We start from the raw sequence: 24,961 nt of genomic DNA, 5'->3' as shown, positions 1-24,961 counted from the left end.
GAGGACAGGGGACGAGGGACACACAGATACCAGAGTCTACAGCAGGGGGCGACAGAGAGGACAGGGGACGAGGGACACACAGATACCAGAGTCTACAGCAGGGGGCGACAGAGAGGACAGGGGACGAGGGACACACAGATACCAGAGTCTACAGCAGGGGGGCGACAGAGAGGACAGGGGACGAGGGACACAGATACCAGAGTCTACAGCAGGGGGCGACAGAGAGGACAGGGGACGAGGGACACACAGATACCAGAGTCTACAGCAGGGGGCGACAGAGAGGACAGGGGACGAGGGACACACAGATACCAGAGTCTACAGCAGGGGGCGACAGAGAGGACAGGGGACACACAGATACCAGAGTCTACAGCAGGGGGCGACAGAGAGGACAGGGGACGAGGGACACACAGATACCAGAGTCTACAGCAGGGGGCGACAGAGAGGAGGGGACGAGGGACACACAGATACCAGAGTCTACAGCAGGGGGCGACAGAGAGGACGAGGGACACAGATACCAGAGTCTACAGCAGGGGATGACAGATACATGGCAACGAATGCAACAGCATACACACAAAAACGTCATTAAATGAACACAGTACACACAAATTTTATAAACACACACAGACAAAGAAGCAAAACTCAAACACACAAACTAAACTCCCTCTACTTTGCACCCTTATGTTAATATACAAACTACTAGCTGTAGTATACCAGACCATCACTAAGTGGTAACACACCTCCTAAACACACACACAGAGATCAAACAGAATCAGAAGCATTACACATATCAATCAATGATCAAACAGAATCAGTAAGTCAGTCAGGCGCACACACACACACACGCAGGGAGACAGATCGAAGAGCAGACTTGCAGGCTGCAGCATATCAGTCATTGGCTCATCATCATTGGTAACATCGATTTGATGCGTCTTCAAACACTTGTGGTCGGTGGGTTCACTTTCTCTACACACACCAGCCCAGACCAGACCTCATCCTCCCAACCAATGGACATTTAGGATACTGACAGCAACAGAATATTACAGTGAACACTTAGCACCTTGACACTTCACAAAACATAACATTATTGGGTGGTGTGGTGACCAAAATTGTATCCCTAACACAAAACGGTGACCAGAACTCAAAATGGCCACCAGAGAAGCCAGAAAGAAGTGTTTGTGTCCTGGATGAGGTCTGTCTTGACTACTCTGTTACTATGTTACATGCATAACCTCTATGATGATGTCAAGGGGTGAAGAGTCAGAGGTTAAAAAAGGAGACAGGAAGTACATTCCAGGGCCACAGGACAAGGGGTTGGGCTCACATGTTAGAAAGAAAAACATCAAAGTGTCATTAAATTATCATGAACAAATCCAGTCATAGGATTGGTTCATCTTGGCGGTGGGTTGATTAATCGATTGAAACGATTGGCCCGTGAGTTTGTTTGTGTAATCATCTCTCTCCGGCGGTGGCCCGACATGTTAGTGACACGCGATGACACAGGAAGGGGGGGGGGGGCACACATATGTTGGGGCATAGGAGGCTGGTGAGGGGAGGACGCGCTCACAGTAATGGATGGATCTGTTTGATATACCATCCCATTCATTCTGTTACTGTTCCATTACTATGAGCCCATCCTCACATTTAAAGTGCCACCACTGGTTTGGGGTGACGCGCATGTTGGGAGCGTGACCACGCTGCTTGTACCTGCCCAGGAAATGCTCCGTTGGAGCCGTCCCGGAACTGGGGACGGGGCGAAGGACAGACCCAGAGAGGAGAGAGAGCCCACTGGATGAGCCAGGTCGCCAATCAACACAGCAGAGCCAATCACAAATCAGCATGACAGGAAATGGAAAATAATAAACCAATCCAAAAAAAGATGAAGATTAAATGAATTGACAATGGAAGGAAAACAGTAGGAATTCAAATCTGATTAAAAAATCTGATAAAGTGGATAAAATATCAAATTACATTCACAATATATAAAATAGGGAACTAGTAAAAAAAAAAAGATATGTGAATCACACGACAGACAATGGTGGATCTAGCAATGTGTGGTGTGTCTGTGAGAGAGGTCTAGCACCATTTCATCTTACAAAACCAGAACAAGACACAGTGTTTGTTCACGAGGATCAACCTGAGCAAGGTGCATCTATGATCTGATCTACAAATCGCCCAGCTTCGAAATTAACTGACATTTGACCGATCCTGATGATATAGAGATTAGTGAATCTGTGGAGCACCTAAACTCAGACTGGCCCTCATGAACAAGCAGAGAGAGAGAGAGAGAGCCGAGAGAGAGAGCCGAGAGAGAGAGCCGAGAGCGCCGAGAGAGAGAGCGCCGAGAGAGAGAGGGAGAGCGCCGAGAGAGAGAGAGGGAGAGCGCCGAGAGAGAGAGAGGGAGAGCGCCGAGAGAGAGAGGGAGAGCGCCGAGAGAGAGAGGGAGAGCGCCGAGAGAGAGGGAGAGCGCCGAGGGAGGGAGAGCGCCGAGAGAGGGAGAGCGCCGAGAGAGGGAGAGCGCCGAGAGAGGGAGAGCGCCGAGAGAGAGAGCGCCGCGAGAGAGAGCGCGCCGAGAGAGCGAGAGCGCCGAGAGAGCGAGAGAGAGCGCGCCGAGAGAGCGAGACGCCGAGAGAGAGAGAGAGCGCGCCGAGAGAGAGCGAGAGAGCGCGCCGAGAGAGAGAGAGAGCCGAGAGAGAGAGAGAGAGCGCCGAGAGAGAGAGAGAAAGCGCCGAGAGAAGAGCGCCGAGAGAGAGAGCGCCGAGAGAGACGAGAGCGCCGAGAGAGAAGCGCCGAGAAGAGAGCGCCGAGAGAGAGCGCCGAGAGAGAGAGCGCCGAGAGAGAGCGCCGAGAGAGAGCGCCGAAGAGAGAGCGCCGAGAGAGAGCGCCGAGAGAGAGAGCGCCGAGAGGGAGAGCGAGAGAGAGAGAGCGCCGAGAGAGGGAGCGCGCCGAGACAGAGAGAGAGCGCCGAGAGAGCGCCGAGAGAGAGAGAGCGCCGAGAGGAGAGAGCGCCGAGAGAGAGAGAGCGCCGAGAGAGAGAGAGCGCCGAGAGAGAGAGAGAGAGCGCCGAGAGAGAGAGAGCGCCGAGAGAGAGAGAGAGAGAGCGCCAGAGAGAGAGAGAGAGAGAGCGCCGAGAGAGAGAGAGAGAGAGAGCGCCGAGAGAGAGAGAGAGAGAGCGCCGAGAGAGAGAGAGAGAGAGAGCGCCGAGAGAGAGAGAGAGAGCGCCGAGAGAGAGAGAGCGCCGAGAGAGAGAGAGCGCAGAGAGAGAGAGAGCGCCGAGAGAGAGAGAGCGCCAGAGAGAGAGCGCCGAGAGAGAGAGCGCCGAGAGGGAGAGCGCGAGAGAGCGCCGAGAGGGAGAGCGCGAGACAGAGAGAGAGCGCCGAGAGAGCGCCGAGAGAGAGAGAGCGCCGAGAGAGAGAGAGCGCCGAGAGAGAGAGAGAGAGAGAGCGCCGAGAGAGAGAGAGAGAGAGAGCGCCAGAGAGAGAGAGAGAGAGAGCGCCGAGAGAGAGAGAGAGAGAGAGCGCCAGAGAGAGAGAGAGCGCAGAGAGAGAGAGAGAGAGAGCGCAGAGAGAGAGAGAGAGAGAGCGCAGAGAGAGAGAGAGAGAGAGAGAGAGCAGAGAGAGAGAGAGAGAGAGAGAGCGCAGAGAGAGAGAGAGAGAGAGAGAGCGCAGAGAGAGAGAGAGAGAGAGACGAGCGGAGAGAGAGAGAGAGAGAGAGCGCAGAGAGAGAGAGAGAGAGAGAGAGCGGAGAGAGAGAGAGAGAGAGAGAGCCGAGAGAGAGAGAGACGAGAGAGAGAGCGAGAGAGAGAGAGAGCGAGAGCGCAGAGAGAGCGAGAGCGAGAGCGCAGAGAGAGCGAGAGCGAGAGCAGAGAGAGCGAGAGCGCAGAGAGAGAGCGAGAGTGAGAGTGAGAGCAGAGAGCGAGAGCGAGAGCGCAGAGAGAGCGAGAGCGGCAGAGAGAGAGCGAGAGCGAGAGAGAGCGAGAGAGCCAGAGAGAGCGAGAGCGAGAGAGCGAGAGAGCGCGAGAGCGAGAGCGAGCGAGAGAGAGAGAGAGCAGAGAGAGAGAGAGCGCCGAGAGAGAGAGCGAGCCAGAGAGCGCGAGAGAGAGCGCGCGAGAGAGAGCGCCGAGAGAGAGCGCGCGAGAGAGAGAGCGGCGCCGAGAGCGCCGAGAGCGCGGCGAGAGAGAGCGCGCCGAGAGAGAGCGCGCGCCGAGAGAGAGCGCGCGAGAGAGAGAGCGCGCGCGAGAGAGAGCGCGCGCGAAGAGAGAGCGCGCGCCGAGAGAGAGCGCAGCCGAGAGAGAGCGCGCGCCGAGAGAGAGAGCGCGCGCCGAGAGAGCGCGCGCGCCGAGAGAGAGCGCGCGCCGAGAGAGCGCGCGCCGAGAGAGAGCGCGCGCCGAGAGTGAGAGCCGAGGAGAGAGAGCCGAGAGGGAGAGAGAGAGCGCCGAAGCGCGAGCCGAGAGCGCGAGCCGAGAGCGCGAGCCGAGAGCGCGAGCCGAGAGCGCGAGCCGGAGCGCGAGCGCCGAGGAGAGGAGCCGAGGAGAGAGAGCCGAGGAGAGAGAGCCGAGGAGAGAGAGCCGAGAGAGAGCGCCGAAGAGAGAGCGCCGAGAGAGAGAGCGCCGAGAGAGAGAGCGCCGAGGAGAGAGAGCCGAGGAGAGAGAGCCGAGAGAGAGAGCCGAGAGAGAGAGCCGAGAGAGAGAGCCGAGAGAGAGAGCCGAGCAGACTGGAGGGAGGTTCATTCATGTTCAGTGAAGTACAGCAGGAGTTCTTCTCAACTGGGGGAGCTGCTGTACCGGTGGTGACTGGGGGGAGCTGCTGTACCGGTGGTGACTGGGGGGGAGCTGCTGTACCGGTGGTGACTGGGGGGGAGCTGCTGTACCGGTGGTGACTGGGGGAGCTGCTGTACCGGTGGTGACTGGGGGAGCTGCTGTACCGGTGGTGACTGGGGGAGCTGCTGTACCGGTGGTGACTGGGGGAGCTGCTGTACCGGTGGTGACTGGGGGGGAGCTGCTGTACCGGTGGTGACTGGGGGAGCTGCTGTACCGGTGGTGACTGGGGGGAGCTGCTGTACCGGTGGTGACTGGGGGAGCTGCTGTACCGGTGGTGACTGGGGGAGCTGCTGTACCGGTGGTGACTGGGGGAGCTGCTGTACCGGTGGTGACTGGGGGGAGCTGCACTGGGCTGTCAGGAAAACACATGTTTTTTTAACCTGCTACACATGAGACACTTTATCAAATGTTCTCAGTTGTGTCTCAGTCTTGAAAATAGAACCAGAGGGGAGATTTCCCACCTAGGTTTCATTCAGATGAAGAGTGTTTCACGCTGGACAACAGTTCTGTGTCCAGTTTATCAGACCTGTAACACTGATCCAACTATACCACTTCTACCACAATACAATACTAACCATGAAGTCCATTCAATTAGGACCACTACCACAGGCATTCCACACTGGAGCCACCTGTGGAAAGGTAGACCACCAACACACACTATCCCCTCCCACCAACACACACTTACAATACCCAACACACACACTACCCCCCCCCCACCAATAAACACTTACAATACCCAACACACACACTAACCCCCCCCCCACCAATAAACACTTACAATACCCAACACACACACTAACCCCCCCCCCACAATAAACACTTACAATACCCAACACACACACTAACCCCCCCCCACCAATAAACACTTACAATACCCAACACACACACTAACCCCCCCCCCCACCAATAAACACTTACAATACCCAACACACACACTAACCCCCCCCCCCCACAATAAACACTTACAATACCCAACACACCCCTTCCCTCTCCCTCCTCACCCGTGTTAGAGCGCTGGATGGGTCCAGGCTTGCCCCCTTGGATGGGTCCAGGGGGGTTAAGGGCTACGGGGGTCGGGGCAGGGGTGGCTGTGCTGGCGGGGGCGCTGGCGGTCTGGGTGGGGGGCTCCTTGACCCCCTCCATGGCCATGAGGACAGAGGACAGCTCCTGGAGAGGCATGTTACCCAGCTCAGAGGAGAAGGGACTGGGAGGATTCTCCAGACACATCAACCAGCTGGTGTTACCTGGACATGGAGAGAAGTCAATTAACCCCCTGGAGTCGACTGACGCCCCGGTGTGTCAATCTAAGTTACATCACAAAACCCCCATCAAAATCCATCCGTTTAAGATTTGTTTTTATATCTCCTAGATTTAGGACAGACACTTAAAAACCTTGTTTCTTACGATTAATTTTTTGACGGTGCATTTATCTGAACGTGTTATTAAACGTGTTTCTATGGGCTTGAGTAGTAAAGGCCGCAATCAACATTTTATCAAATGGTATTATTGTTTTAAACCTAAAGGGTCCTAACATTTATCAAATAGTATTATTGTTTTAAACCTAAAGGGTCCTAACATTTATCAAATGGTATTATTGTTTTAAACCTAAAGGGTCCTAACATTTATCAAATAGTATTATTGTTTTAAACCTAAAGGGTCCTAACATTTATCAAATAGTATTATTGTTTTAAACCTAAAGGGTCCTAACATTTATCAAATAGTATTATTGTTTTAAACCTAAAGGGTCCTAACATTTATCAAATAGTATTATTGTTTTAAACCTAAAGGGTCCTAACATTTATCAAATAGTATTATTGTTTTAAACCTAAAGGGTCCTAACATTTATCAAATAGTATTATTGTTTTAAACCTAAAGGGTCCTAACATTTATCAAATGGTATTATTGTTTTAAACCTAAAGGGTCCTAACATTTATCAAATGGTATTATTGTTTTAAACCTAAAGGGTCCTAACATTTATCAAATAGTATTATTGTTTTAAACCTAAAGGGTCCTAACATTTATCAAATGGTATTATTGTTTTAAACCTAAAGGGTCCTAACATTTATCAAATAGTATTATTGTTTTAAACCTAAAGGGTCCTAACATTTATCAAATGGTATTATTGTTTTAAACCTAAAGGGTCCTAACATTTATCAAATAGTATTATTGTTTTAAACCTAAAGGGTCCTAACATTTATCAAATGGTATTATTGTTTTAAACCTAAAGGGTCCTAACATTTATCAAATAGTATTATTGTTTTAAACCTAAAGGGTCCTAACATTTATCAAATAGTATTATTGTTTTAAACCTAAAGGGTCCTAACATTTATCAAATAGTATTATTGTTTTAAACCTAAAGGGTCCTAACATTTATCAAATGGTATTATTGTTTTAAACCTAAAGGGTCCTAACATTTATCAAATAGTATTATTGTTTTAAACCTAAAGGGTCCTAACATTTATCAAATAGTATTATTGTTTTAAACCTAAAGGGTCCTAACATTTATCAAATAGCTAAATGATCCATATTATGAACATCTTAAAACATTCCATATGTCAGCTCAGAACCCCCCCTCCCCCCTCCCAACGTCTAAGACTCTCAGGAATGAACCAATCAATTAGTCAGGTCAGAGGAGGAAGAGAGAGAGAGAGAGATAGAGAAGAGAAAATGATCTAAATTGGTCTGCATCTTCCGCGTGTAAACAGATGAAGAGGAAGTTATTTAACAGGTGTGTGTGTGTGTGTGTGTTTACCTGAGGGTCTGCGTATGAAGATTTCGGCCCATCCCTGGGTCAGAACGGGCAGGAACTCTGCCAGGCTGGGCTTGTCTTTGAGGGGGTCCTTAGGGGGGGCACAGGGGGAGGGAGATGGGGGCCCCAGGCCATCCAGACAGGGTCCGGAGGAGGAGGAGGGGGGAGAGAGGGGGACACCACACAGCTCTCCCCCCTCAGAGGGTGAGACCAGGGGGCTGAGGCTCTGGGCTGGACCAGCACGGAGAGCATGACCACCTGGGGGGGGGAAGGAACGGGCGGAGAGAAGGAGAAAAGAGTGACATATCACCATCCCTACCTTACATGGACCGAAGGAGATATAGAGACACCCCTTCAGATTAGTGGATTCAGCTATTTCAGCCACACCCGTTGCTGACAGGTGTATAAAATCGAGCACACAGCCATGCAATCTCCATAGACAAACATTGGCAGTAGAATGGCCTTACTGAAAAGCTTAGTGACTTACGTGGCACCGTCATAAGATGCCACCTTTCCAATAAGTCAGTTCGTCAAATTTCTGCCCTGTTAGAGCTGCCCCGGTCAACTGTAAGTGCTGTTATTATGAAGTGAAAACGTCTAGGAGCAATAACGTCTCAGAAGCGAAGTGGTAGGCCACACAAGCTCACAGAACGGGACCACAGAGTGCTGTCCTCAGATGCAACACTCATTTCTGAGTTCCAAACTGCCTCAAGGTCAGCACAAGAACTGTTCGTCGGGAGCTTCATGAAATGGGTTTCCATGGCCGAGCAGCCGCACACAAGTCTAAGATCACTATGCGCAATGCCAAGCATTGGCTGGAGTGGTGTCAAACTCTCCACCATTGGACTCTGGAGCAGTGGAAACGCGTTCTCTGATGAATCACGCTTAACAATCTGGCAGTCGGACGGACGAATCTGGGTTTGGTGGATGCCAGGAAAACGCTACCTTCCCCAATGCAGTGCCAACTGTAAAGTTTGGTGGAGGAAAAATTATGTTCTGGGGCTGTTTTTCTTGGTTCCAGCTAGGCCCCTTAGTTCCAGTGAAGGGAAATATTAACGCTACAGCATACAATGACATTCTAGACGATTCTGTGCTTCCAACATTGTGGTAATAGTATGGGGAAGGCTCTTTCCTGTTTCAGCATGACAATGCCCCCGTGCACAAAACGAGGTCCATACAGAAATGGTTTGTCAAGATCAGCGTAGAAGAACTTGACCGGTCTGCACAGAGCCCTGACCTCTAGTGGAAATCCTTCCCAGAAGAGTGGAGGCTGTTATAGCAGCAAAAGGGGGGATCAACTCCATATTAATGCCCATGATTGTGGAATGAGATGTTCGACGAGTAGGTGTCCACATACTTTAGATCATGTAGTGTATAGATTAGATAGCTAGATAGAGAGAATGTCCTCTTCCTACCTGACATGGATCGTACTCTGATGACAGTAGAGAGAGAGAAGGATAGAGAGTGATAGACAGAGAGACAAAGAGTTCCTCATCTTCCTACCTGACATGGATCGTACTCTGATGACAGAGAAGGATAGAGAGTGATAGACAGAGAGACAAAGAGAGTTCCTCATCTTCCTACCTGACATGGATCGTACTCTGATGACAGTAGAGAGAGAGAAGGATAGAGAGTGATAGACAGAGAGACAAAGAGAGTTCCTCATCTTCCTACCTGACATGGATCGTACTCTGATGACAGTAGAGAGAGAGAAGGACAGAGAGACAGGGAGACAAAGAGAGTTCCTCATCTTCCTACCTGACATGGATCGTACTCTGATGCGTGAGGCTCTGTTGAGCTGTTGACTGGACTGGGACTCCAGTTTGGCCGGAGCCTCTTTGGTCTGACGGGTGTGAAGGGAGGGGTCTGACCTACAGAGGGCAGGAGAGAGACCGGATATTACTGACAGTGTGTGTGTGTGTGTATGTATGTATGTATGTATGTATGTATGTATGTATGTATGTATGTATGTATGTATGTATGTATGTATGTATGTATGTATGTATGTATGTATGTATGTATGTATGTATGTATGGGTTACCCTGTGTGTATGGGTTACCCTGTGTGTATGGGTTACCCTGTGTGTATGGGTTACCCTGTGTGTATGGGTTACCCTGTGTGTGTGTGTGTGTGGTTACCTGGTCATCTCTCCCCCTCCTCCCAGCCTCTCAGCCATGTCCATTCCCAGTAGGGCCTGACTCCTGACCCCACCGCTGGTCGTTATGGTGATCAGCTTGTTACCCACCAGCCAGGTCATACTGCGACCCCCCGCCAGAAGGAACTCTGCTATAGGAGACCTGGCAAAGGTTAAGGGTCAGGGGTCAAGGCCACTTAGTTCTGAAGGCTTATGGCAGTTGATAATCATGGAAGACAACCTTGTGTCCTTTTCCCGTTGTGATTGTGTCAATAATGAAGACTAGAGTGAAGACCCACGAGTTCCCTAATAAAAGCAGAAAAGATCCCGTGGTCAACACCCCCATCCGTCCGTACCTCTTGGGCAGGGCTGAGAAGTTGGAGAAGACGTATCTAGCCATCATGTCCAGACAGGTCTCAGTTAACTCCAGGTGGACAGTCTTTAACCCATCGTCTGCCTGGCTCACGGGGTTCTCATCAGAAGAACCCAGACTACACGTGGTGCTGGAGGTGTGCATCCTACAGCCAGGGGGTGCCAGAGAGGGTGTCAGAGAGACAGGGGAGAGGGAGACACATACACACACCAGTGGAGGCTGCTGAGGGGAGGACGGCTCAATGACGGCTGGAATGGACTGAATGGAATCAAACACGAAGAAAAAAATGATTTAAAAATAAAATGATACCATGACAACCACTCCATTCCGGTCATTATTATGAGCCGTCCTCCCCTCACCAGCCTCCACTGACACACACAGTTTGCAAGATCCAAACAAAACACACACGCACGTAAGCTCAGAATCACACACACGCAGCATTGCATTCTCACACACATAGCCTGGCTCTTGTCTTTCTCTCAGGTGTACACCGCTGATGTACGCCAACACAGATAAGCAAATCTGTCTCTCCCACACACACAAACGAGCTGGGACTTGGTATAAGTAACTGAAGCGGAAGCCTGGGCGCTTGAAATGATCTGTCATCCGTTCCCTCTGTGAATGTGAAGTGCTATGCTTACTGCTGACAGGGTGTCCCTTCTACAAAGGCCCAGGAACCACAGCCGGTGTCAGAGATAGAGGAAGACCAGGAGCTTTTATGTTGAAGGAGAGAGAACACTAGAACAACATGCTGTCAGAACTGAGGGTCGGGGGAACTGTGACCTGTGTACCGTAATATCCCAGTCACCTGATCTACATCTCCCTTCAGCATTCCTCCCTGGAGACCCCCATGGCATCCCGGTAACCATGGTAACCCCTGCCAGGGGGAAACAGAACACACAGCTACTGTTCTGTAGGACAATGCGACAAGTTATACCCGTCTTCAACAGGAATGACCTTACTACAGGGAACGGGTTGGATGTAGGAACCAAGAGTTCAGACAAACACTGTCCAGACTACAACAGAATGTAGTTAGGAAGTCATCTTTTGGATTAAACATAGATACTTTCAGCTTCTATGTCCACACATCTACATGATATACTAGGTACTGAGAAGACTCTGCGTTTTAAACTAATGTAAATCATTCAAACTGCCTGTCTGTCTCCCTCCCTCCCTGTCTGTCTGTCTTCCTCCCTGTCTGTTTAAATCACCAAGAATTTAAACATGTCATCCTTCAAGCCCACACACTGAGACAGTAGCAGGGATGAAAAGAAAGGGGGATGATAGGTTGTCATCCTAAGCCCTTTAGAGGAAGGAACAAGTGTGAGTGACGCAGGAGACGAGAGAAGAAGACGAGGAACATTCCCTCTTTCTTCTTCCTCTAAGTGGCTCATGCCTCAAGAAGTTATTTTCCCTCTACCTGCGTCAGTTCTGTCCATCTTGTGTAACAGAATATAAAAAACGTCTTGTCTGTGTGACAAATGGCATCCTATTCCCTATATAGAGCACTACTTTAGACCAAGGCCCATAGGACACCTCTGGACAAAAGCATATAGATACCGCAGCTTGCTCTCCCAAAAGGTTATGGCTGATGCTATCGCTATTGCTAACACCAAATCGCTAACACTATCACTACTGCCAACACTATCGCTACTGCTAATGCTATCGCTATTGCTAACACCAATCACTAACACTATAGCTACTGCTAATGCTATCGCTATTGCTAACACTATCAATACTGCCAACACTATAGCTACTGCTATTGCTTTTGCTAATGCTAACGCTAACTCAGACCAAGTCCCAGCTTGTGACCAGCACAACCCAGCAGCACAGTGGGTTGTGCTGCAAAGTGTTCAACCCTTAATTGACCCTTGACCTGGTGGCACTGACCCAGCTGCTCTGGTGGACACCCATTCAGACCGCCATGACTACAAAACGATCAAGAATATCTTTCTCTTATGTCACCAGATCGGTACCGTCCTTAAGGTACTCGTTTGGGAGCACATGACAGCGCAATTATCACCTTAACCTGGTCATATTGAACATTAAGTACATGCTTTAGTGTTAAGATCAAGTCTTGAGACCTAGTCCCTAAATAGGGCTCCACTTTTGACCAGGGATGAGAAATAGGGTTCCATTTGGGACATAGGGTACTGGAAATCACCACTGTCTAAAACCCTTGAAGCATAACTCCATACAGTCTGAGGGGAAGGTATCCACCATTCAGTTGGGTTCTGTGTCAGTCTCTTATCTGTTATTACTGGGCTGTGCCTCAATCTATAAGGACACTGCCTCTTGAGGAGGCAGGGAGAGGGAGGCAGCGAGCCTTTTGGAATGAGACACAGCCGTAGTGTTAATCTATCATCCGTTTATCCAGACAGCCATCACAACAGCTCTTTCAACATAGTTCTGCATTGCAGCAGTGGCTGTGTCCGATAGTGTTTTTCCACATCTCTCTCCTCCCCCCCTCTCTCTCTGTGTGTTCAAACGAATAAAGAAGAAATGTTATGTTGTATTGAAGTGAAACTAAAAACAGGTGTTCCATTGAAGGACAGACAACCTGGCATGATACCTGGAGCCAAAAGCATTTAGGCCTTTACCTTTATTAGTTAAAAGAACGTTGCTTTGAATATTTTCAACAACAAGCTGTCTGCCTGTTGCTTTGGAGTTCAGAGGTACGGACTAAACGAGAGGGAGAACACCTGTAGCTAGTAGGAGTTGGCTGAGGCACTAAGTCTGTTGTCACATTCCAAATGGCAACCCATTCCCTATGTAGTGCACTAATTTTGACCAAGGCCCATAGGCAACCCCATAGGGCTCTGGTCAAAGGTAGTGCACTATGAAGGTAACAGTGTGCCATGTGAGATGTTGCCATAGTTGCACACTGAGGCGAGTCTGTTAGACCTTCTGTTTGAGGAATCCCAAATACTGTACTTTCTAATAGGCACAGACCTAGGATCAGCTCAACTGGCCCCAATCCTATCCCTAACCATTAGAGGGGAAACACAAAACTGGTCTTGGATCAGTGGGAAGGGGAAGCTCCTCAGGCTGTCTAGTGATAGTCTCCTGCACCCTGCTGGTCAGGAGGGGGACTGACAGTTATACAGATTGTAACAGGGCCTTGTAAACTACGTACTTCTTCCTCCGTCTCCTGATACTTTAGTAGCCTGGTCCCAGATCTGTTTGTGCTCTTGCCAACTCCATAGAGGTCATTGTCAAGACAAATTGTTTGGCATGGCGATGAGTTACCATGACAGCACAAACAGACTGGCTAGTGTTTGAGCGCTGACTAGTTGAGGGTCAGCTGAGCCAATTCCCTATCTGACAGACCGCTCAATCACAACCTATGGACTCCTATGGGTTTGAGATACACAGATGAAGAGAGAGAAATGCTAAACATTATCTAACCACCACCAACTGCAATGTCTCACTCTCACAGTCAGTCACTCTCACAGTCAGTCACTCTCACAGTCAGTCAGTCAGTCAAGCTGGTAGGTAAGTGTGTGTAGTGATTGGTGCATGGCAGGAGTCAATGAGTCAGTTGGAGACAGACACCACAAAACCCCCAACTCAGTCAGTCACTCTCAGTCATCAATAGGGGTAGCATAATTCTGGTAACTTCCCCCAAAATTCCCAGAAATACAAATTGGAATATTCCTTGAATCTGGAAGGAATGATCGGGAAATCCAGGAATTTTGGGAAAGTTACCGTCATTTTGTAACTCAGATAATCAACGAATCCCAACATCCCACAAACAGACAGATGGTTGTAAATCAGCAGAGGTAGATGAACACTGTTCGAGCGTCTGTGGGCCAAACAAATGGAACGCAACAGAAAACTACACAGGCAGCATGCAATGCACGTGTTGTGTGTAAGCGTGGCTTCTCATTGGCCCATAACGCAATAGTCCCCTCCCACAGGGAAGAGGAATAGCCAATCATTGGTAGCGGTGGCTGTCAGTCTTGTCGTCTCAGTACACTGCTTGGAGCCTAGGGCCATGTTTTTCTCCAGCCATTCAGTCAGTCGGGTAAATTAAATCCAGTCAGCACAGCAAAACCCAGCAAACACCACAACCAAAAATAACTATTCTGAACAAACTAAAGCATCAGAGAAATAAAAGAAGCCAAAACGGGGTTAACAGAAAAACATTGACAGAAGTCTAGATGTTTTCCAAAGCACAAACTGCATGCAACAAAATCAGTCAAATGTAGTAAAAAAAAATAAAAATAATAAAAAAAAAAGATTACAATCGCAGCCCAAAAACACTCAACAATAAACACATCCTCCTCCAGCATGCCACCGCCACCCAACCCAGGTTTCCCTGGCAACCGCCCACCGGTCCTTATGACGACGGCTCCCGCCCCCCACCAAGCCCCACCCCCAACGGAAGCAAGAAATGTTATTTTCTGGGTTTTATTTCCTGGTTACCCAGAGTGCTCTCTACCTGCGCACCGCGTGCTCGGAGACGCTGATGCTTCGGGAGCGGAAGGCGTCCATGGCCGACAGATCTCTCAGCTCTTTAACGGGAGAGCCGGTACTCGCCGCTACGCCTGCTGCCATTGACGCCTGCTGCTGCTGGAGGTGGGCCTTCGCCATTTTGGCTGCCCGTAGACTGGGACCATGGCAATGTGGCAGGAGTGGAGGGTGGAAGGTGTGGGGGGTAGGGGGCAGGTTGGCGTGTGTGGGAAAGGGGGTGGGTGGGATTGTGTGTTGGCAAGAGGGACAGAGTAGGGGTGGGCGAGGGAGGAGAGGGCGGGGGGGAGAGAGGTAACGGCCAACAGGAAACGGAAATCAGGATATGTCGCCCGTCACGTCAGAAACGGCCCCGAACGACCACCAGGTGACCAACGGAGACACGTCACATGTGCGAGGGGCACGGGGGGTGGGGAACGAAGGTCAAAGGGTCAGGGGATGAGCAGAAGAGAGTGTGCCAATAACAATGGAGGGATCCAGGGTGTCACCGACCCCACCCCGAAACCACACCCACAACGCAGCACCCAGTCAGAGGAGGGGATGGGGGTCAAATCAACCAAAGAGTAAACAAAAACAAACAAACAAAAACAAGTTGAGAAAATTAACAGCAGTGAACACTATGAACAGAAAAATCAGAAAGGAAGGAAGGAACAAGTATAAAAAGCAATAGGATAATAAACAGCTTTTTCACAACAAACACAAAAACAAAGTACTCCTGAAAGAAAATGAGACATCATCACATTGAGCAGCAAGAGGAGAAGCCGACGTTGCCATGACTGAGGATGCATCCCAAAATGGCAACCTATTCCCTCTACAGTGCACTACCCCATTGGTCAAAAGTAGCGCACTATAAAGGGAATAGGGTGTCATTTGGGACACAGCGATCTGTCATAGAGGATGGACTCAGAGCAGGAGGGGTTAAAATCAACACAACTGAAGAGATCACCACGGTCTGAGGGTTAATATAAACCAACAGTGAACACAACAAGGTGGAAGGAAGAGGTTAAAAACCAAATCAACAACAAATGATAGCACCAACTGAAAGGAATGTGTAGGATGAAGTGGGTGTCGGAGTAGAGCATGAAAACATCATCTAGTGTCTAACTACAAACGGAGGTCTTATATACTAGGACACATTGTCCATCTGAGTCTAAGACGTAGTTGGATTCTGTAACCACTAGAGAGAAGTTACAGGAGAACCCATCTTTAATGTGAGAATACTCTAATGATGCCCTACCTGCTGTGTTTTTTAAACGTTACTTTATGGAAGTAGCTACAAGCTGAAAAGGGACCCTGGTAAAAGGATCAGGTTATTATTATACAGCTATCTTAGATCTGTTTTTAGACCTTACATGCATCTCTCCAACTCCTACAGAGGTACAGTAGATAGAGTAAGTATACACAGGAGCAGGACAGGGTTAGGGGGTCTGGGAGGGGGGGGGTCAGGACAGGGTTAGGGGGTCTGGGATGGGGGGGTCAGGACAGGGTTAGGAGGTCTGGGATGGGGGGTCAGGACAGGGTTAGGGGGTCTGGTACAGTAGGGTGGGGGTCAGGACAGGGTTAGGGGGTCTGGGAGGGGGGGTCAGTACAGGGTTAGGGGGTCTGGGAGGGGGGGGGGTCAGTACAGGGTTAGGGGGTCTGTACAGGGTTAGGGGGTCTGTACAGGGTTAGGGGGTCTGGTACAGGGTTAGGGGGTCTGGGATGGGGGGGTCAGTACAGGGTTAGGGGGTCTGGTACAGTAGGCTGGGGGTCAGTACAGGGTTAGGGGGTCTGGGAGGGGGGGTCAGTACAGGGTTAGGGGGTCTGTGCAGGGTTAGGGGGTCTGGGAGGGGGGGTCAGTACAGGGTTAGGGGGTCTGGGATGGTGGCTGGGGGTCAGTACAGGGTTAGGAGGTCTGGGATGGTGGCTGGGGGTCAGTACAGGGTTAGGGGGTCTGGGAGGGGGGGTCAGGACAGGGTTAGGAGGTCTGGGATGGTGGCTGGGGGTCAGTACAGGGTTAGGGGGTCTGGGAGTGGGGGTCAGGACAGGGTTAGGAGGTCTGGGATGGTGGCTGGGGGTCAGTACAGGGTTAGGAGGTCTGGGATGGTGGCTGGGGGTCAGTACAGGCTATTAATAGAATGTTGTTATGTGTTGCTATTGAGAGTTAACATGGGAGTGTGCGTGTTACTATGGTGCGTTACTATGGGAGCATGGGCGTTGCCATGGAGGGCACAAAGAAATCAGGAAGTGACATTTTGGGCGCCAACAGAAGAGGAGAGGGAAAGCAGGAGAGGAGAAAGAAGGAGAGAGAATCTACTCTTCTCCCCAGTCACCACAGAAAAAGCAAGGGAAGCGATTGGGAGTGGAGGAGATTTTCTGTTCAAGTTTAATCTCCTCAGAATCACAAAGAAACAAGGGAGGAAAAGGGAGAGGGGGGGGGGGGTTGGGCCCCAAGTCCATGGTCAACATTGGTGGAAAAGTCGACTTGCTCACAGAATTAAAAAAGAGCAATACTAGACGATGTCAGTCAGGTCAGGACTTGATTATTAGAAAATAAAGGAAAGCCGCACACTCTAAGAGCTCAGATGCAAAAATGTAATAACCAACGTTTCGACAGCGAAGCTGTCTTCATCAGGGTATCATCACAAACACTGCGAGATGAGTCATTTATATAGTGTCAAGAGACACACAGGTGTTTGTAATCATGGCCAAGTATGGCCTAATATCATTGGTTAACTCAAATATTTAAAAAAATGGCATACAAAGAACATACAAAAAGACAAACAAATGGATAGCATACGATCATAGCATTTGTAGTTTAAAATGTATCTAACAAACAATTACAATGGCAAAATCACAATTATCACAAGATTGGCTTCAGATCAAAGTCTATGTTGAGACCGAAGGGAGCAAGGGTCTTTAAATTAAAGATCCAGGCAGCCTCTCGTTTTAACAATAAATTATCAAGGTCACCCCCTCTCCTCGGGAGGGTGACATGTTCGATACCAATATAACGCAGAGACGAAATCGGATGGTTTGCTTCCAAAAAGTGGGCCGCAACTGGGTAAGTTAAGTTTTTGCACCTAATGGTGCTACGATGCTCTGAGATACGTACTTTTAATTCACGCTTTGTTTTACCCACATAATTTTTACCACAAGGACAAGTTATAAGATAAATAACTGCCTTAGTGGAACACGTAATAACACCTTTAATTGGGATAGATTTCCCTGTTTGGGGGTGTTTGAAGGATCTACATTTATAAGTGCCATTGCATTGAGCACAGCCATTACACTTGTAGTTTCCATCCAGTATGGGCGCAAATAGGCGTTGTTCAGGAATATCTTGGGGTGGTAAATCAGAGTGTACCAATTGGTCTCTGAGATTTCTGCCCCGCGAGAATACGACCAGGGGAAGATCAGAAAACACATTACCGAGACTATCATCATATTTCAGAATGTGCCAATGTTTGTGAACGATTCCTTTAATTTGTTCAGAGCACTTTGAATAGCGGGTAGTGAGAACGCAAGAATGCGTCTTTTTGCGAGACTGACCTTGAAAAAGGTCATGTCTCGTTTTGTTTTGAATTTTCTCAATGGCAATATTAATCTGATCATTGTTGTACCCCCTCTCCTTGAACTTATCCTGAGTCTCAGCCATATTTCTGTCGAAATCTGATTGTTTAATACAAATTCTTTTGATTCGACAGAATTGGCTGTTGGGCAAACAATTTTTCAAGGGAAGTGGGTGACAACTATCAGCCCTCAACAAACTGTTACGATCAGTAGGTTTCCTGTAAAGATCAGTGTATAGAACATTATCTTCACACACGATCAGAAGATCAAGAAAACTGATTTGACGTGTATCAGATTGCATAGTAAATCTCAAATGTTCAGAACAGGAGTTAAGAAAAGCATAAAACGCCTGGAGCAGTTCTGCATCACCCCTCCATAGAACAAAAATATCGTCAATATAACGTTTCCAAATAATGATGTTAGGCAAGAAAACATTTTTGAGAGGGTTGAAAATGGATTGTTTCTCCATGTAACCCACATACAAATTAGCATAGTTAGGAGCCATGGGGGATCCCATAGCAGCCGAAATTACACAAGAATGTTACAAACCCTCCAGGGCGCCCTATTGTAGCGGGCATTGATGCAGTATGGCCCCTATTGTAGCGGGCATTGATGCAGTATGGCCCCTATTGTAGCGGGCATTGATGCAGTAACGGCCCCTATTGTAGCGGGCATTGATGCAGTATGGCCCCTATTGTAGCGGGCATTGATGCAGTAACGGCCCCTATTGTAGCGGGCATTGATGCAGTAACGGCCCCTATTGTAGCGGGCATTGATGCAGTAACGGCCCCTCTATCTACTTTTGTGGATTTTTTTATTAGACCACTTGCAAAACAGCTCCCCTCCTTTGTAAAGGACACCAGCAGTATGATCTCTATCATTGAATCTCTTGATCCTCTGCCTGAGAACACCTTGTTAGTTACTTTTGATGTTGAGTCGTTATACACAAATATTCCACATGAGGGCGGTATTGAAGCCATGGAACATTTTCTTCTGCAACGTGACCCTAATGAACTACCTTCCAGTGCCTGCATTGTAACATTGGCTGAAATAGTACTCACACATAACTACTTCATGTTTCTAAATGATTTCTTTATTCAGACGAAGGGTACTGCTATGGGATCCCCCATGGCTCCTAACTATGCTAATTTGTATGTGGGTTACATGGAGAAACAATCCATTTTCAACCCTCTCAAAAAATGTTTTCTTGCCTAACATCATTATTTGGAAACGGTATATTGACGATATTTTTGTTCTATGGAGGGGTGATGCAGAACTGCTCCAGGCGTTTTATGCTTTTCTTAACTCCTGTTCTGAACATTTGAGATTTACTATGCAATCTGATACACGTCAAATCAGTTTTCTTGATCTTCTGATCGTGTGTGAAGATAATGTTCTATACACTGATCTTTACAGGAAACCTACTGATCGTAACAGTTTGTTGAGGGCTGATAGTTGTCACCCACTTCCCTTGAAAAATAGTTTGCCCTACAGCCAATTCTGTCGAATCAAAAGAATTTGTATTAAACAATCAGATTTCGACAGAAATATGGCTGAGACTCAGGATAAGTTCAAGGAGAGGGGGTACAACAATGATCAGATTAATATTGCCATTGAGAAAATTCAAAACAAAACGAGACATGACCTTTTTCAAGGTCAGTCTCGCAAAAAGACGCATTCTTGCGTTCTCACTACCCGCTATTCAAAGTGCTCTGAACAAATTAAAGGAATCGTTTACAAACATTGGCACATTCTGAAATATGATGATAGTCTCAGTAATGTGTTTTCTGACCTTCCCCTGGTCGTATTCTCGCGGGGCAGAAATCTCAGAGACCAATTGGTACACTCTGATTTACCACCCCAAGATATTCCTGAACAACGCCTATCTGCGCCCATACTGGATGGAAACTACAAGTGTAATGGCTGTGCTCAATGCAATGGCACTTATAAATGTAGATCCTTCAAACACCCCCAAACAGGGAAATCTATCCCAATTAAAGGTGTTATTACGTGTTCCACCAAGGCAGTTATTCATCTTATAACTTGTCCTTGTGGTAAAAATTATGTGGGTAAAACAAAGCGTGAATTAAAAGTACGTATCTCAGAGCATCGTAGCACCATTAGGTGCAAAAACTTAACTTACCCAGTTGCGGCCCACTTTTTGGAAGCAAACCATCCGATTTCGTCTCTGCGTTATATTGGTATCGAACATGTCACCCTCCCGAGGAGAGGGGGTGACCTTGATCATTTATTGTTAAAACGAGAGGCTGCCTGGATCTTTAATTTAAAGACCCTTGCTCCCTTCGGTCTCAACATAGACTTTGATCTGAAGCCATTCTTGTGATAATTGTGATTTTGCCATTGTAATTGTTTGTTAGATACATTTTAGACTACAAATGCTATGATCGTATGCTATCCATTTGTTTGTCTTTTTGTATGTTCTTTGTATGCCATTTTTTTAAATATTTGAGTTAACCAATGATATTAGGCCATACTTGGCCATGATTACAAACACCTGTGTGTCTCTTGACACTATATAAATGACTCATCTCGCAGTGTTTGATGATACCCTGATGAAGACAGCTTCGCTGTCGAAACGTTGGTGATTACATTTTTGCATCTGAGCTCTTAGAGTGTGCGGCTTTCCTTTATTTTCTAGTGTTCTACTCCGCTAGACAGCACCTCGCCTTTAAAGGTGTGCGTTTCTTTTTTCTAGACAGGACTTGATTATGACAGAATTCCAAGCTGGGAAGCTGGGGATTTTGATTGACACTCCAAGGGACCATTAGGGTGGCCTGGTTATGGCTAGGGGGTAGGATTTAGGTGGGACGTGGTTCAGGAAGTCACTTGTGTGACTGATTTAATTATTAGCTTTTATTCTAAGATTTTATAACATGATTTTATTTGGGGATTATTTCTCTGAGCATCTGTTTAATAGATTGCAGTCAAACAGCTGCCCTGATGAAAAAAAACCTTTGATCTCGAGAGAAAGAGAAAGAGAGAAGAGAGGAGAGACAGAGTGTGTACGATGACAGTTCGTCAATGACACGACAGAGACAGAGTGAGAAAGAGAAAAGGGAAGAGCAACACTCCTCTCTCTACCTCTTTGTGCATCTTGTGGTAATAATGTGCGTGAGTTGAGACAACAACAATCAACGGAAAATATTTACCAACAAAAAACAAACAACCAAAACAGAAATGATCACCATAGCAACCTGTGGGAAAGCAAAACAACCATCACACCACAACAACGACAGTCATGCTGAGTCCTGTGTTACCTTGACAACACCAACCTCCTGTACGGGCATGCGTTCACAAGATCTTCAATGAGCAGTCATGTGACCCGGCCGTGTGTGTGTGTGTGTGTGTGTGTGTGTGTGTGTACCTCTTGGGCCTCTCATTGAGGCTGGTGCTGCGAGCACGGAAGCTGCTCTGAGTGTCCTGGGTGTCATCAAACGGCATCAGAGCATTAGAGCGCAGACCCTGGAGAGAGAGAGAGGAGAGCGGAGAGAGCGAGGAGAGAGAGAGAGCGAGGAGAGAGAGCGAGGAGAGAGAGAGAGAGCGAGGAGAGAGAGAGAGAGCGAGGAGAGAGAGAGAGAGAGAGCGAGGAGAGAGAGAGAGAGAGAGCGAGGAGAGAGAGAGAGAGAGAGCGAGGAGAGAGAGAGCGAGGAGAGAGAGAGAGCGAGGAGAGAGAGAGAGCGAGGAGAGAGAGAGAGCGAGGAGAGAGAGAGAGAGCGAGGAGAGAGGAGAGTGGTTACAAGGAAAATGACTCAGGAAACAGGTAGACTATTACACACGTGTAAACACAGAGAACACACACCTACCTTGGTGATGTACTGCACAAAGTCCTTTCTGAAGGTGAGTCTGCAGCGGATAAACCACATGGAGATGACATGGTGAGCCAACGACACAATGTACTGGTTAAACCTGGAGAGAGACACAACGTCCTGGTTAAACCTGGAGAGAGAGACAACGTCCTGGTTAAACCTGGAGAGAGAGACAACGTCCTGGTTAAACCTGGACAGACTCAATGTCCTGGTTAAACCTGGACAGACTCAATGTCCTGGTTAAACCTAGACAGACTCAATGTCCTGGTTAAACCTAGACAGACTCAATGTCCTGGTTAAACCTAGACAGACTCAATGTCCTGGTTAAACCTAGACAGACTCAATGTCCTGGTTAAACCTAGACAGACTCAATGTCCTGGTTAAACCTAGACAGACTCAATGTCCTGGTTAAACCTAGACAGACTCAATGTCCTGGTTAAACCTAGACAGACTCAATGTCCTGGTTAAACCTAGACAGACTCAATGTCCTGGTTAAACCTAGACAGACTCAATGTCCTGGTTAAACCTAGACAGACTCAATGTCCTGGTTAAACCTAGACAGACTCAATGTCCTGGTTAAACCTAGACAGACTCAATGTCCTGGTTAAACCTGGACAGACACAATGTACTGGTTAAACCTGGAGAGAGACAATGTACTGGTTAAACCTGGACAGAGACAATGTACTGGTTAAACCTGGAGAGAGACAATGTACTGGTTAAACCTGGACAGAGACAATGTACTGGTTAAACCTGGAGAGAGACAATGTACTGGTTAAACCTGGAGAGAGACAATGTACTGGTTAAACCTGGACAGACACAACGTACTGGTTAAACCTGGAGAGAGACAACGAACTGGTTAAACCTGGAGAGACACAATGTACTGGTTAAACCTGGAGAGAGACAATGGACTGGTTAAACCTGGAGAGAGACAATGTACTGGTTAAACCTGGAGAGACACAACGTACTGGTTAAACCTGGCGAGAGACAATGTACTGGTTAAACCTGGAGAGAGACAATGTACTGGTTAAACCTGGAGAGACACAACGTACTGGTTAAACCTGGCGAGAGACAATGTACTGGTTAAACCTGGAGAGAGACAATGTACTGGTTAAACCTGGAGAGACACAATGTACTGGTTAAACCTGGAGAGACACAATGTACTGGTTAAACCTGGAGAGAGACAATGTACTGGTTAAACCTGGAGAGAGACAATGTACTGGTTAAACCTGGAGAGACACAACGTACTGGTTAAACCTGGCGAGAGACAACGTACTGGTTAAACCTGGAGAGAGACAATGTACTGGTTAAACCTGGAGAGACACAATGTACTGGTTAAACCTGGAGAGACACAATGTACTGGTTAAACCTGGAGAGAGACAATGTACTGGTTAAACCTGGAGAGAGACAATGTACTGGTTAAACCTGGAGAGAGACAATGTACTGGTTAAACCTGGAGAGAGACAATGTACTGGTTAAACCTGGAGAGAGACAATGTACTGGTTAAACCTGGAGAGAGACAATGTACTGGTTAAACCTGGAGAGAGACAATGTACTGGTTAAACCTGGAGAGAGACAATGTACTGGTTAAACCTGGAGAGAGACAATGTACTGGTTAAACCTGGAGAGAGACAATGTACTGGTTAAACCTGGAGAGAGACAATGTACTGGTTAAACCTGGAGAGAGACAATGTACTGGTTAAACCTGGAGAGAGAGAGGGAGTGGGAGGGAGTTAGAGAAGGGTAGAGAGAAGGAGGGAGGGAGAGAGAAACAGAGAGTGAGAGAGCGTGTGTGTGTGCGCGTGTACTCACTTGGAGGGGTTGGTGTAGGGCAGGGAGATGGCGAACACACTGACGTACTGCTCTGCTACGAAGTAAGCATAGAGATGTGGCAGCCGCACCAGAGCTACAACACACACACACAGTTAGCATGACATAATCTAACCTTGCCATGTGGCACCATCATCAACAGGTAAGGATGTAATAGGGTCACTGATTCTACAACTGAACAAGTTATCTTCCCTGTAAAGACACTAAAGTTTATAACATGACTGTGTGAGGTATATTAGGGGTGTTTCCCATATGTAAACATTATCTAACATGAACTAGGAAGTGAAATACAAAGAATCCTTCACACAATCATCGGCTGATCTAACTTCCTGTATATACAGATCCTGTTCTCTGATTGGCTTCCATCTATCAGGGCGTGTAAACTAGGGTGTGTTCTCACTGGACAGGAATTCCAGCATGGGCGACGCCATGGCAACGGTTGCCGAGATGTGCGTCAGCTTGACGATGAGGGCGGGGAGGAGTTTAACCATGATGTCAGGCATCTCCACGGTGCACATTGTCAGGGCAACCACACACTGCTTAGCACAGCGGTATATCAGACCTGCCTCCAGACACTGAACCAACTCCCTCTGAGAGATGAAGGGATGGCAAGAGAGAAGAGAACAACGATGATGTTATTTATGAGCAGATATCGAGATGAAGCTCTCAAAAAAGGCACAAGTCGTTTTTACCTGCCCGAGGATTATGGTCACTTGCCCAAATGTTTTATTTTCTAATTAGGCCTACACTCACAGAATCCATTAACGGAATTGTCTTGCACTCAAACATGGGGTCATGGCATTTACCAGCCATAGTTCCCAGTGATTTAAATTCAGCAGCCACTTTTTACCAGCCATAGTTTCCAGTGATTTAAATTCAGCAGCCACTTTTTACCAGCCATAGTTTCCAGTGATTTAAATTCAGCAGCCACTCAGACTTTTTACCAGCCTAAAAAACAGCTACATTGAATAGACCAAGAAAATGTGTCCATCACAGAAATGTGATGAACAGGCTGTGCTCACGTCTCCAACCTGCTGTGATAAGAGACGTGTGGAGGATCACTACACTTCTAAACCTCTACAGTAGCCTAATAGTAGACAAGTGGACTACACTTCTAAACCTCTACAGTAGCCTAATAGTAGACAAGTGGACTACACTTCTAAACCTCTACAGTAGCCTAATAGTAGACAAGTGGACTACACTTCTAAAC

At 47.8% G+C, this 24,961-nt stretch overlaps 1 protein-coding gene across 3 annotated transcripts in view; it reads right to left on the bottom strand.

Moving 5' to 3' along the window:
* Positions 1-24,961, bottom strand: part of LOC106595758 (tuberin) — an 80,832-nt gene that overhangs the window by 11,004 nt on the left and 44,867 nt on the right. Inside the window, exons 22-32 of one of the 3 annotated variants that reach the window (XM_082958633.1) lie at positions 24,152-24,341; positions 23,734-23,827; positions 21,922-22,054; positions 21,483-21,580; positions 14,517-14,684; positions 10,056-10,217; positions 9,704-9,862; positions 9,324-9,436; positions 7,569-7,823; positions 5,818-6,060; positions 1,705-1,785 (exon numbers count right to left, since the gene is read on the bottom strand). In XM_082958633.1, the coding sequence (XP_082814759.1) occupies positions 1,705-1,785; positions 5,818-6,060; positions 7,569-7,823; positions 9,324-9,436; positions 9,704-9,862; positions 10,056-10,217; positions 14,517-14,684; positions 21,483-21,580; positions 21,922-22,054; positions 23,734-23,827; positions 24,152-24,341 (1,696 nt within the window). The remainder of the gene's footprint in view (positions 1-1,704; positions 1,786-5,817; positions 6,061-7,568; positions 7,824-9,323; positions 9,437-9,703; positions 9,863-10,055; positions 10,218-14,516; positions 14,685-21,482; positions 21,581-21,921; positions 22,055-23,733; positions 23,828-24,151; positions 24,342-24,961) is intronic. The other 2 variants (XM_082958634.1, XM_082958635.1) reach the window with 2 other exon arrangements.

The sequence above is a fragment of the Salmo salar genome, chromosome 12 (genome assembly GCF_965601325.2).
Source record: "Salmo salar chromosome 12, fSalSal1, whole genome shotgun sequence".
In the NCBI taxonomy this organism is placed as follows: Eukaryota; Metazoa; Chordata; class Actinopteri; order Salmoniformes; family Salmonidae; genus Salmo; species Salmo salar.
This window is presented reverse-complemented; position numbering and strand designations above follow the sequence as displayed.